General features: G+C 32.0%; 1 protein-coding gene across 2 annotated transcripts; it reads right to left on the reverse strand.

The window, feature by feature from the left end:
- Positions 1–11,001: 11,001 nt before the first annotated feature.
- On the reverse strand, positions 11,002–14,281 carry LOC147381135 (uncharacterized). 2 transcript variants are annotated; one of them, XM_086430806.1, is made up of 11 exons: positions 13,811–14,280; positions 13,557–13,656; positions 13,316–13,410; positions 13,044–13,162; positions 12,727–12,842; positions 12,513–12,628; positions 12,323–12,412; positions 11,895–11,955; positions 11,768–11,808; positions 11,537–11,660; positions 11,002–11,461 (listed from the first exon to the last, which is right to left on the reverse strand). In XM_086430806.1, exons 1-11 carry the CDS (start codon positions 14,032–14,034, stop codon positions 11,387–11,389), a joined length of 1,161 nt encoding a protein of 386 aa, XP_086286932.1. In that variant the 5' UTR covers positions 14,035–14,280; the 3' UTR covers positions 11,002–11,386. The 2 variants fall into 2 exon arrangements, with proteins under 2 accessions (XP_086286932.1, XP_086286930.1); XM_086430804.1 differs by having other exon boundaries at positions 11,002–11,660; positions 13,811–14,281.
- Positions 14,282–14,563: the final 282 nt, after the last annotated feature.

Here is a 14,563-nt window from a genome sequence, read left to right on the forward strand (position 1 = left end):
GATATCTCGTATTAATTACAAAGGCCATTCTTTGATCAACCTTTCTATTTTCGCGCCAAAATTAAGACGATCGTTATCATAACGATACCTTGACCTTGCCCGTCTCTTCTTTTTTATTCAATAACTATTTACTTCTAACCCTTATCTCCTTTCTGTGCATCTCTTAACGTAACCGAAAACCTGCAGTCCTGAGAGACAGATAAAGTTAGTGGAGTACACCACAAGCATTATTTACATTTACTTTCATTTTTTCATTCTTATACATTTACAAAATATATATCATTTTACATCAATTTTTATATACTTATTTTTTAATAATATCACCCAACATTCCAAAAAAACTCACATCTTTTTATTCAAAATAAATAAGATTACAGGTGATTATTATTAATTTTTTTTTTACACTTACAAAATATATATCATTTTTTATTATTTACTTTTGAAAATTATCTTAATTAATTTTTTATATATTTAAAAGTAATATAATTAACATTCTAAATAATTGTAGACCTTCTCACCGTCAATATCAACTGTAGGATTTTGTGTTATCTAACATTCATGATTTCATTTTTTTTTATGGGTCATTTTTTCATAGTCCATGGGATCCCAACTATCATGAAAAACTCGTAAAGAAACTGTTAAAACATGAAATCCAACTATTATGTATAAACATATTTCTTGCTGTGAATTCAAATGTATATATATTATTAGGATAAATATTTTTTATTTTATGTTTTAATGGTCTAGATTTCATTGTATGGCAGGAACTTGTTGTGGCTCAAGAAGGTCCAGGCCTTATTTTTCCAGCACTTAGTCGAATTAACAGAATAATGAACCCAATTGAAATAAGCTTTACCATATTTTGACTAACTTTAATAATAATGCCTCTACTTATCAGTAATTTCAAGTTTACCACAAAATTTTCAACTTTGTATCTGAGAAAGCAACCACATGCAATTATAACTCAAAATGATACAAATAAGTAGGTTTTTTTTTTTTGTTGAGGAAATTACTTAAAAGGACCCTCGTGGAAGGGTTTCTTTCTAATAGTTCCTAAGTTTTGCATGATAGCTTGATAGGACATTTAGTAGAATTTTTCTTTCTTAATGGTCTCTCATTATTGGTGAACTCACTGCTTTTTTATTTACTGTCGAACTCGACATTGGTAAACCTCACTCATTTTCAATTTTTGAGTTTTTTTCGACTAAAATACATGAAAAGATTAATTAAAAACTTGAGATAACGACTTATTTAGATGATTTCAATAAAAAAAAACCATTTTTTGAAGAAAAAAAGTCTTTGGAAATGACTTTTTCTTATTTCTTAAATCATTTCTAACGGAATGGTGTATCCAAAACTCGATTGAGATGTCAAAAATCCAATTTTTGGATGAAAACGATGAGTTCGAATGGTTAGGACATTTAATTGTGAGAAATGTGAGAGATGAGGTCGAAGGACTATTTAGAAAGAAAAAATTTACGAAATATCTTGCCAAACTATCATCGAAAACTTATGGATTATTTAGAAATAAACCCTTCTGCGAGGGTCCTTTTAAGTAATTTTTCTTTTTATTTATTTATTTGGAAAACACAAACCCCCTTTAAATGCATGTAGGGTTGAGGTGGAATACCCTTGAAATGCATCTATTATGGTGATGGCTCGGAAATATCTTTCTCTTTAAAAGATTAGGGAATTTTAACACAAGGAATTACATGATTTCAGCAAACAACCTCACATTAAACTTAATACAACAAACTGCCTCACTTTGCTACAGTCGAAAATACCCCTCTCTCCATTGGAACTCCTCTTTCGGTGTGAGGACACCAACAAAACATATGCCATGTGTATTAAAAAAATAAGTGAGTAGTTGGGAGTGAAAAAAGAGTACGGATCCAGTATGACATGCCATATCCAAACCAAGGTCAGGTGACACCCTATTGTATACCACATATATATTTTTGGGCCCCACTTATCGTATGAATATGTGGTCCACACCTTGGTGATAGTGTTTGATAACTTGAATCCACTTGATATAAGCAATTGAAAAGAGTTTAAATTCAACGATCATACATCATTATTACAATGCTATATTCAATGAATTCACATCACCAATCAAACTGATCTTTTGTATGTGGGTTCATCAAGGGGTGTACCACTTATCTATACGGTCAATAGGCCCCAAACCAAATACACATGGCATACAATGAGGTGCCACCTGACCTTGGTTGGTTACGGTACACTGTATTGGATCCCTACTCTTTTTTCTCTCTCCAACAACTCAATTCTTTTTCAATACACGTGGTATCATGTCATTCATTCATCAAAACAATTCCATAACAAAAAAGAATAGGGATTCAGTATAGTGTGCCGCACCCAACCAAGCTTAGGTGGTACCCCATTGTATACCATATGTATTTTTGTGGGATCCACTGACAATATGGATTATTCTGTCAAATTAAAGTCAAGATTAATAAAGATGATTTCTTTCTCTTCCCTAATCTCTTATTCTTTTATTTCTATTTTATTTCTATAGATCTCTGTTAGAAAGGTCAATGACTTGATAAGATGATTTCTTTCTCTTCCCTAATCTCTTATTTTTGTTAACTAAATCGAGATAATAAGAAATAAATAACTTGATAAGGTGAATTATTTTAGTGGATTTGATTAATTTAGTTTTTACATTGTGAATCACATTCATGTTTATTTTAGATTAGTTTTAATTTAATTTTCTCGAATACTTTGAACCTGATTAACTATTTTAAGTCAAAATAAATTGTTGGATCAACATCGTCTCTGTGGATCGATCATTGCTTGCCAAGATTTTATATATTTTGTTATGCTATTTTTATTGATAATCTATCCAACAAACAATAACCTACCGTCTTCCTTATAAATCATCAGATGAGATATCATCTTACCCGTCTTCCACTTCCAGTGGCGACAAACCCCATATAACATATAGTAGAAGTGAAATGGAAAAAAGAAGGAGTTAAGTTCTATAATTTTTTAAAGAGAGGTTTATTTTTCGACCTATCTATTGCAATTTTATTATAAAAATTCCCTTATTCTAACACGTCTGTTACTAAACAAACCTTACTTTATTAATCAACCCGTCATGATTAATTAAGTAAGTTTCAAATCTTACTAAGGATTGTTGGGCTTACATGGATTATTAAATTGGTAATCTAACATCATAACCTTCTAAATTTAATGGAAAAACTCGTAATCAAGGGGGGAAAAAAATGTTTTTTGAAACTTGATTGAAGGTGTTAAAAATAGATGGTTATCAAACTCTCAAATTTAAAACTAATTCTTCATTGGTGAAAATTAACTTTTTTTTTCTAATCTTTTCTTTTAAAGTTCTTAGAATTTTGACCTTTATAAGTGGTATCAAATCATGTTTTTGGATGTCACAGGTTGATGCAGTTAGGATCCACTCAAATTCCAAGGTAACCCTACTTTATGAAGTTTGTCATCCACCAAACCTTAATTTACCAGTTTTGTTACCCAGAAAACCTTGGAGAGGGGATCCTGGTCATAAAATTCAAAATAATGGGTTCATTTGTTATGTGACATTCCTTGAAGTAGATCCTAAGCATATCAATTTGTAGTATCCAAAACCATGATATGATGACAGATAGTTATATAAAAAAAAAATCTTAGAAATTAGAAGAAATAAATATTTAATAAAAAGAGAGTTAATTTTCACTGTTGGATTTTAATTTTAAATTTGTGAGTTCGGTCATCCATTTTTAACACCATCAATTAGGTTCAAAAAAGATTTTTCTTTAATTTATTTTCTTTTGAATATGAGTTTTTCCATGAAATCTAAAAGGGTGTAATATTGGATTGCCGATATGATAATATATGGTCACAAACTAAGATTTGCTCAATGAGAAAATTGATAAAGTAAGAGTGGTTTTTTTAAAATAAAATTACAAAAATTGGTTTTCGTGTTTAATCTCCCTATTTTAATTTTGATTTCAATTTTTATTTCGGATGAAAGGTCAAGGGGGTAGTTAAGATACAGGAGTTTCTCCAAAATTTTGCAGCGGTCGGCTGCTTCAAACTTCAAAGTCTGATACAAACGGATCGTATTGTACGGATATCTCATATTAATTACAGAGCCAACGAGGGTGAGATGCATTCTTAATCCACCTTTCTATTTCCGCGTCAAACATAGGAGAGGATGCACGCCAAATAGACCATATGGTACGGACGTCCCTTATCAACTAAATTTAAGATAAAATGGAGTACAGTACAACATTATTTACATCAATTTTTATTTATTCATTCTTATACATTACAAAATATATATCATTTTACATCAATTTTTATTTACTTATTTTTCAATAATATCACCAAACATTTCAAAAATACTCTCAGATCTTTTTATTCAAAATAAATAAGATTACAGGTGATTAATTGTTTTTTACACTTACAAAATATATATCATTTTTTATTATGTACTTTTGAAAATTATCTTAATTAAAATTTTCTATTTAAAAGTAATGTAATTAACATTCTAAATAATAAAACAAAATAAAATAAATGAGTGTTTCTATTCCACATGCCACCTATATCCATGATAAAACTAAGAGGATTTTTTTTGTTTTTTTTGTTGAGAGAGATCATTACTTCTCCATGCCAATGTTGACTTCAAATGGAGAGAAATGGACGTGGTTTTTAAAGAGTTGCATTAAAAATTAAATTTTGATGTGTCAAGATTTTAAAAATTAGAATATATATATGAGAAGCATTCGAACTTTGGAGGATCAAAAGAAAGTCAAACATTCCCAAAACATGGGTTATAAGTTCTGGAATGAGCTGATTTTTGTAAGAATGATTTCTATGGTAAGGAATTCATCATCTCAAAAAAATCAACCAATTCTGAAACATCTAGCCCCAATAGTTGAAGAATTGTGGATTGCCAATTATTTGTAATCCATTTTTATGGTGAGATCATCCTAAAAAAATAGTACATTCTAAAACTTTAGCCCATATATTGAAAATTGTTTGACTCTCTTTAAGGCCTTCTAACATTGTCCCCCCCCCCCCCCCCCCCACCCCACCCCCCACCCCCCACCCAACCCACACACACACAAAGGGTAGTGTTTAGAGGCCCTAAAAGAGACAAACATGGTGCCAAACCTTTTTTTCATGTATGGGTTAGAAGTTTTGGAATGGATTGATTTTTTGTGAAAATGATCTTTATGATGAGGAGGTCCTCCTCACCAAAAATACCTAATTCCGAAACTTCTAATACTATCAAAAGTGATTTACAAAATCGGACGGTCCACAATTCTCCAACTTGTAAACTAGTGTTAGAAGTTCTATAATGAGCTGATTAACTTTTAACTCATATTTTGAAAAATGTTTGGTCTATTTAGGGCTTCCGAACGCTTCCCATATATATATATATTTCTCATAGGGATGTTAGCATTGTCCAACACTTTTTTATTTTAATAATACCCCTCCTTATTTTATTTTTTAGTGAAAAATATAAGGGTATATTAGCTTTTTATATAATAAATATATTTATTATACTATTGCTAAATGCCTTTATTTTGTTGGTATTGATTGCCAAAACATTTACTAAAAAAAAATAAATATTTAATTCAAAATACTTAAATGTTCAGAACATTTATTATGTAAAAGATTAATACACTATTGTCTTTTTCACTAAAAAATAAAATGAGGAGGCGTATTATTGAAAAATGAATGTGGTGGACAATACTAACGTCCTCATGAAATATTGGACTTTAGCATTCCGCTATATATATATAAATGATAAAAGAACTTTAATAATTCATATTTCACATCTAGGATTGGTTAGTTATAATAGTTTTAGTTTTTTGTGAGATATCTAATATTTTTATTGGGTTTGAGCTTCAAGAGGCAAACAATATCAGATGATGCTTTAATATTTAAAATGAAAAAAATATGATATAAAGTATATACTCAAATTAAAAATTTTAAAATAATTTTACAAATCTAAATTAATTTTTGTAATAAATGTGCGTTTGCACATGCCACAAAAGTTATGCCTGGTCTCATACAATACATTATGTACACGAGACTCCCGATTTCTAATAATATTAAGTTGAAGTAAGTGCAAACTCGAAGTGAATAAGTTTCTTGAGCATTTTCTCAATGTAATTCGATTGGAAAAAGTTAACCTATCCTTCTATCTGACAACCTTGATTTTTAAAATCACATTGGTCTCTGCCATTTCCTTAATGTTTACATTATAGAGATGTATGCCTCAAATCTTCACATTGATAGATTCTCGCTTAAGAGTTCTCTATAATTTTCTAAAGATGAAAATGTCATCATCAAATTCCATTTCTCATGAATTCGTTAGACAACATCACTTCCTAAGCTATTATGCCACAACTAAGGAGCTGGTTTTAGGCCATATAGTGACTTTCTTAGTTTGTAAACCTTCTCACCGTCAATATCAACTGTAGGATTTTGTGTTATCTAACATTCATAATTTCATTTTTTTATGGGTCATTTTTTCATAATCCATGGGATCCCAACTATCATGAAAACTCATAAAGAAACTATTAATACATGAAATCCAACTATTATAGATAACATATATCTTGAGATTATATCATGCAAACCCTAATATATATTTTGTTAGGATAAATTTTTTTTATTTTATGCTTTAATGGTCTAGATTTCATTGTATGACAGGTCCTTGTTGTGGCTCAAGAAGGTCCAGGCCTTATTTTTCCAATAGTCCGGTCGAATTAGCGGGATAATGTACCCAATTGAAATTAGTTTTACCATATTTTGACTAACTTTAATAATTATGCCTCTACTTATTAGTAATTTAAAGTTTACTACAAAAATTTTGATTTTGTATCCGAGAAAGCAACCACCTGCAAGTAAATTTTTTTTTTTTTAATTTAGAAAACACAAACTCTTAAAATTCATGTAGGGTTGAGGTGGAATACCTCGTTAGTAAAATTATCTTTTTCTATTATAATGATGGCCCCTTTCATAAAAAGCCAAAAATAAATATCTTTCGCTTTCCTTTTCTCAAGATTAATGTCTAAACCCTACACTTTCGTTACCAGCGGAGATCGTACGTACTACAAGTTAAAAAAAAAACTACTCTCTCACGAAACATCTTCTCTTCTTAATGTCTAAACCCTAAACATTAGGATTTCAAACCACGTGTCATTACGAGAGGCAATGAGATGTAAAAAAAAAAAAAAAAAAATACTCTCCCAAGATATTCTCTGTTTGTCTCTCTTCCAGCGCCGCTGCTACAGAGTGGAGAAAAAAAAAAAAACTCTCTCAAAAAACTTTCTCTCTCCGTTTCAACTGTTCAACAATGGATGTTGTTAAGGTTTCATTAGAGGCTGTGAACGATTCAGTCGAGGAAATGGATGTTGTTAAGGTTTCATTAGAGGCTGTGAACGATTCAGTCGAGGAAATGGATGTTGTTAAGGTTTCATTAGAGGTTGTGAACGATTCAGTCGAGGAAATGAATGTTGTTAACGATCCATTAGAGGTTGTGAACGTTTCATTGGAGGAAATAGAGGAAATAGAGGTTCTTAACGATCCATTAGAGGCTGTTAACGGTTCAGCGGAGGAAATCGTGGTTCCTAACGATTCAACGGAGGAAAACAAGCTCGAGAACAAAGAGGTTCGTTCTTTCCAACTCTTTTCTTTTTTCTTTGTTGTTGGTTTGTGTGTGAACCCAGTCAACTTGCAGTCATGATTTAGTAGTTAAGAAGAAGAAGGGATATTGAGAAGTTTTTATTTTTTATGTTTTATTTTTTATTTTTATTGTTCAGAATATGAGGAAGATGAGAACTAAGCTTAAAGAAACATTTAACTTTGTGGGAAGGATTTCGGTTGCTCAGCTCTTTCTTGCATTGTCAACTTTTTTAGTTGAACTAGTTGATCTCACAAAGCAAGAGGATGATGGTGGTATAGAGGGAGCTTTAATGTTTCATGTTTTTGCAGAATGTCTGGGAGTGGGATTTTATGAAATAATCCGATTAATCCTCCCTTTGCTTCTTTCGAAGCTTGCAAACTTGTCTAAGATTTTTGCTAATGACTACCCTTTTAAGATTTTCTGGATTTTTGCTTTAGAAAAAATTGTTCATGTTGAAAATCATGTGAACTTTTGCATCTATTGTTGCATTATAGCGTCGATTATATGTTTAGTTAGCATATCATGTACAAGGGATCTCACTACATTCATAGAAGGGGTGAGCTTTGCATTTGTCAAGTTATGCATAGAATTGTATGACAATCGAGGAATCAAGATGAGTGAGATAGATCGATGGGAGCGATTCGCAATTTCAGTGGTGATACTGTCAATAGCCTTCTTTTCCAAGGTATATACTTTACTATTATTTTTTTAATATGAGTTCTTTTAAATATGTTATTTATTTTATTTGTATTTCTTTTTTAGGTGTCTGAATATGAAGACGAAGGCCATGAAGTCTAATTAAGAAAAGGTTTTTGCATTTGTTAAAATATTTATTAACTTTTTTTTTTGTTGCTATGTATATGTATTTATATATTAAGTTCGCATCTTATGTGTCGAGGGTGGAAGATTGAAACCCACCTCAATACATGCCACTTAAGCCACAATTCAAAGAATTAATGTTGGAAATATCTCTTCTAAAATTTTATTGAATTGTGGCTTACATGGTGTGCATTGAGGTGTGGGATAGTAAGAAATTTTGTGCTAAGCTGATGAACCAATGGCATGATACCACATATATTGAAAAAACAAGCGTGATTGGTTGGTGGAGGAAAAATTTCTCAATGTTTACGAGTTCAGATTTTCAGTATTTTTTTTAATGCACATGGAAACGTACCATTGGTTCATCAGCTTAGCACACGAATTTCTCGACAGCCTCCTCCCTTGCTGCAAGAGAGAGTTTATTCATTTGGTTAAATTTATCTTTAGGCTCTATTATGAAAATTTGTTTCATTTTCCTTGAACAGGGACATCACCACTACATTCCCAAGCTTTTATTTCGCTCCCAAGTCGACGGACGATACCTGAGGTGTTGTATCTAGTTTGATGTTTTAAGGGTGGGTCTTTGTCAAGGATGGTTTGTTTTTTTCTAGACTATGTTAGCTTTCGTATCAGATTGTTGAATGTTTGGATTTTGGAACAAGTTTGTGTTGCTTTTCTAATTTTAATTAATTACTCCACTTACTTACTTTGGTAGATAATGGTGACAATTTAAATTAATAGAAATGCATATCTATCTAAGCATTCCCTGAATTGGGGAAGAAAAATAATTGTGTTGTTGTCTGCATTATGATGAGATGGAGTTGGAGTGGGCTTGTTCATGAAAATTCATGATATTACTCTATGAAAGAATGAAAAAGCTCTCGAGACATAATAAGACTCTCAAGATCGACTTTTATGGGGCATGATAATCAAGTCCTTGTACTGTTATGTTATAGATAAGTTGCATCTTTCCTTCCCTCCCTGGTTTGTTCGGTTTTAATTAAGAATCCACGACTCAAACTCCCTAAGGGCCTATTGTGCATGCATTAATGCTTCTTCGTAGAATAGAACAAGTCGTGTTTTGGAAAATAAATTCTTAAGTTAATGAAGTGATTGATTGCACTTGAGAAAATGTTGAAATATATTACTATTTACTTCTGGGGGTGGGAATAATGTCATGAGATGAAGAAATCATCTTCATATTTGTCTGCTTTTGAAATTTGCACTTGATTTTCTATTCTTGCCAGGTTATGCTACCAAATTTTAAGCTTAGGTCTTACTTATTTATTATGTCCACAGACCCTTGAATATCATTTGGTAAACCTGTACCCCATCTAGTAGTGGTAAAAGCATGAAAAACCTTTGTCTTGGGTAAGGTTCGTGGTGCATGGAAGGTCTACTAACAGGTGGGTGGCATATTAATTATTGTGCCAGAGGATATCCATGATAAGTCAAAAAATAAAATAAATTACATTAGTATATGTTTGATTGCATGGAAAATATTTACCTGGTCTGGTCGGGAAATTATGTACATGCAAATCCTTTAGAATTCTTTGAGCACATTATGGAAAATCTATTTCTACTTTTTCATTTAAATTGAATTGTATATTTTGTTTAGTATTTTTTTTTTTTTTTTTGTCTAAGCTTACTAACTTGGTAAGATTTATGGTCGTTGAGCTCACCTTGTGGCATCCAAAAACATGATCCTACGCCATACGGATGAAGAGGACAAAATTCCACCAACTTAAAAAATATTATTTTTCACCATTAAATTTTAATTTTAAGTTTAAGTTTGGGAGTTCAATGACCGTCCATTTTTGTGATTTTTGTTTTTTATGTGAGTTTTTCCATGAAATCTTGAGGGCTATGGTTGATTACCAATTTTGTTATTCATTTGAGCTTTAAGACCCTTAGTGAGATTAGAAATCTTACTAATTTGGTAAGGAAATTATTTCTTTTATATGGAAATCTGAGTTACTGTTTTGTAGCAGTAATCTCATTAAATTTACCTTCGAATTTAATCAGGTTTTTTAAAAAAAAAAAAAAAAACTACGTAGAACAAGTTTCTAAAAGTTAACTTTCATTTGATGATCTTTTCACTTAAAATTCATTGACATTTTATTCAATCTCAACCGTTTATCTTCTTGAACCAGTAGATTAATGATTTCCAAGCTTTAATATGTTTTGGACAATTGGGGTTCTCCAAAGTTCATAAATGGGCCAATTAAGATCCAAACATTCGTTGTCATCATTCCATTAGACCGTTAAGCCTCTTGTTTATAAAAGAAGGCCGTGCCTTATTGTTGAAGATACACAGTAAATGAATTTTCATCTCTTCTGTTATCAACTTTGCCACTGCTCTCTTTGATTTGTGTATTCTGATTGTTCAAAAATTGATCTAATCTTGTTTGTCGAAGACTTTTTATTTTTGAGTGCATTGTTAGTAGAGTGTGATTATTGAATTTTGAAAACCAACCGCCCGAGACCGACTATACTATGGAAACTATCCCAAGGAGTACTGCAAAATTGGTTTTAAGGACAATGACTTCTTCATTCTTCAGTCAAAAATCGGTAAGTTCTTCCAATTTTATGTGCATTACAATTTATTACTACTTAGGATTTATTTGTTTCAAGAACACAGAACCTACAACAGTTTTTTCATATTTTCAAATGTAACCAATGCTGTACATGTGCCAAATGAGATGATACGTGAAGTTCGCCAAAGAAAAAAAAATGAAACTAACAACATATGTACACACTTATTATATCCAGTGACACCAAAAAACAAATGACCACAATATCATTATTAAGCTATGATAAATAATCTTGAACTTGAACCACATTTATTACCCCATGTCAATTAGTCAAACACCGGATAGTCAGGATGTTTCAATGCCTCAGCTGGGAGGGCATTCTTTCTTTTGATAGGTCGGAAGATATTTTACCAAAAAGACAGCACAGTCCCTGTTGAACACGTGATTGACTTAAATCGATGATCCCAATGAAACACACAAGCAAGTAGTGGAGTTGAAAAGAAACCTGGAACAAAAGAAATCCACAGAGAATTGAACGCTCTGAGCCTGTGCCAAACCATTTTAAGAAGATATCCACAAGCGTTAATCCATCATTTGTTTCAATCAATTGTTCTGCTTCAGGATCTAAGCTGGGGAGGCCAATATATAACCAAGGAAATTTAATATCAAGCAACTTCCATATTTCTTAAGCAAAGGCTAGACTTGAAATGTGAAAAATTAAACCAAACCCACCTACCTTTGCAAGTGATATCGTGGACATTTGAAGAAACCAAAAATCTGAGATTAAAAAAAAACAAGTTGCAACTCAGATGCATGCTTGGAAACAAAGATCTCCAAACATCTCTTCAATTTAATGAGCATACCCGCAAACATGAAGTGAGGAAGTCAAGAACTTGGGGCAAAAAGAAGATTAGAAGTGTCTCACTGGAAAAACAAAGTCAATTGCTCAATTTAATAAACATGGAACCAAAACACAATGATTTATGTTTTCTAGGACTGTGCTCATACTGCATACTTGTGCTATCTTAGAACTTGTACTTTTGGACACATAGCAAGACAGTCATTTTTAGACATGCACAAAAATATTATATGATATCATCAAAGTGTCTCATTTCGATACCATAAAGTGAAGCTATAATTAGGGGGAAAAAAATGTAAGTAAGTATGCGTAATATTGAATAAATTAAGTTTAATTTTTCATCTTTCATTCCATTAGGTTTTGCATGATAATTTGATTAAATTGATCTACAGCATATCTCTATCTGGTATGATTGCAATGAAAGGAACCAACCTGAGGTGGCCTAATATGCCACCTATCGCCAAACTCATTCCAGCGAAATAAGTGTAGATATCACCAGAAAAAATTACTGAAGAAGAATACCTATAATGGCCAAAAGATAGAAAATATTATCAACAATTACACGTTTGTTAGGAGAATCGCTTAAATGCAAGCTGTAATTGATAGATTACTTGAAATTTACCAGTTCAAAGTAAATAAGGGAATTATCAAGATGAATACGTGTTGGAGAATGTGGAGAGACATAAAGTGAAGCATTTTCCACTCAATTTTTGTGGAGGTATCGATATATATAAAAATCTGTTATCACGGACATGCATCATTAATCAATTCCCAGCATTCAAAATAAAGAATGCATGCATGATTGCATAATTTATACAAGTTGTTGTTATTCTTACGGAAAATGTAATAATAACCATCTGTCCGATGCCAAGGCCACCAATAGCAGAATGAAATTTGATTGAGTTTGAGCAAAACACCATTAAAAGTCCCAAGTATAGTTTATATATAAATCCTGTCCATATGAAGAAGAAAATAAATTATCATTCAAATATTGAATTTGTACAGTTACACGAAATGCAACATTTTTTACTTGATAACCATTTGTTAAGACATGGATGTTAACAAATAATAATACTTGATACTAGCAAAATATTCAATGGGTACCAGCAATACATATCAATCATGTCACAAAGTATCAGTATCCAATGATTACCTAATTCCAAAATCTCGTGCCCATTATATTCGACGAGAGGCTGTGGAACAATGATGGTTGTAGGTTCAAAATACGCCATCAAGAATGGAATTGTTGCAAGCAATTGCAACAGAAAATTCCTATTTTTCAAAACAACATAAGAACACATAAACCATTTTAACATTAATTAATTAAAGACCAACTCTCTCTAATGAAACGGAAAAAAGTGGTAAATATTCCGGAATACTAAGTTATAGAAACAAATTTATTATTAAATAAGTTATAGAAATTACATTAGAAGAGGAATACTAAGCACATTGTTGACGAGTCGAAGAAAAATTGTGAAGTAGATAGTTGATAATGCTGCAGTGTACAACGCAAAATTCTGCTGAAAAAAATAAATGAATAAAAACTTTTAAACTCAAAACCCCCACACAATATACACTTTAGAATTGAAAAAAAAAAAAAACTTGAAGAATATTCGTAAGGGTTATGTTGAATGAGAAAAGTCCAATTAATTATTGATGTACATACGTTGTCGTTATTGGAGCATGGAGTGAAGCTCATATACGCAAACAACACTGCCACGATCAAGAAAGTAACTCCAACAGCGTAATCCACCAACCATCGAAGTCTGAAAACACACAAAGGTAATTAAGTTCTAGTGCCACGCCAAACTTATAATTACAACACACCACACAGACACAAGAGAGTAATTAATTAATTAATGTATGTCGATGACAAGAAGTAGAGATTTGAAATTGAAGAGGAGGAGGAGGAGCTCTCACTCTTGATGAACAATAGCATTGAGAATTTCCTTATTGTCGTAGAGTAAGTTAGGTACAATACCAAACAACATGGCCACAAGAATCGCAGTAATTATGATAAGGAATACTGGCGGATAGAATTCTTCGGTGGCATAGGAGGAGACGGGGAAAATTAGAATGAATTGGTCCATGAAAAACTTCACAATTAACATATCTCCAAACGTACGAAGGTGAGCCTCCTTCATCTCTCTCTCTCTTTGAAATCTCACACATGCATTACATACATACCTTCCTTCATGGAAATTAATGTAGCTTATAATGCATGGGATTGATTCCTTTTTGACCACGTATATAACTTATGGGTTGGGTTGGGTTTGTTGAGAGAATAATGGTAAAACTTAGGTGGTGTTGACCTTTTCCTTTTCCTTTTCCGAGTCCAGATCCTGTGCAACCTCCCACACCTGATCAATACCTGCCACATAAGCAAGCCATTGTCCAAGGAAATTTTAAGACTATTCATAATATATGACTCGCCACGTGGCATACTCAACTGACTCTATCACTTCACAATTTCAGACACCGTAGATCTGAATGCCTCCGGATACACGATTGCACTTCCCCATTTTTTTTTTTTTTTTTTTTTTTTTTTAAGTGTATCCGGAGGGAACCATGTAAAGATCTACTGTTTTGTTCCCAAACTTGTCCACTTTATGGAGTCATTTAAGTATGCCACCTAGTGAGTCCCATTATAAAGACTCAAATTTTAAATCCGAA

The sequence above is a fragment of the Akebia trifoliata genome, unplaced genomic scaffold (genome assembly GCF_017979445.1).
Source record: "Akebia trifoliata isolate Shusen 1 unplaced genomic scaffold, ASM1797944v1 Contig00731, whole genome shotgun sequence".
NCBI lineage: Eukaryota > Viridiplantae > Streptophyta > Magnoliopsida > Ranunculales > Lardizabalaceae > Akebia > Akebia trifoliata.

Bases quoted from the DNA above. Each gene is read 5' to 3' on its own strand.
- LOC147381135 (XM_086430804.1), bottom strand. From the start codon at position 14,034: ATGAAGGAGGCTCACCTTCGTACGTTTGGAGATATGTTAATTGTGAAG. The intron at 13,411-13,556 runs GTATGTACATCA...TATTTTTTTCAG, and splicing joins CATGCTCCAATAACGACAAC to CAGAATTTTGCGTTGTACAC. The intron at 11,956-12,322 runs GTTGGTTCCTTT...TTGTTTTTCCAG, and splicing joins GGCATATTAGGCCACCTCAG to TGAGACACTTCTAATCTTCT.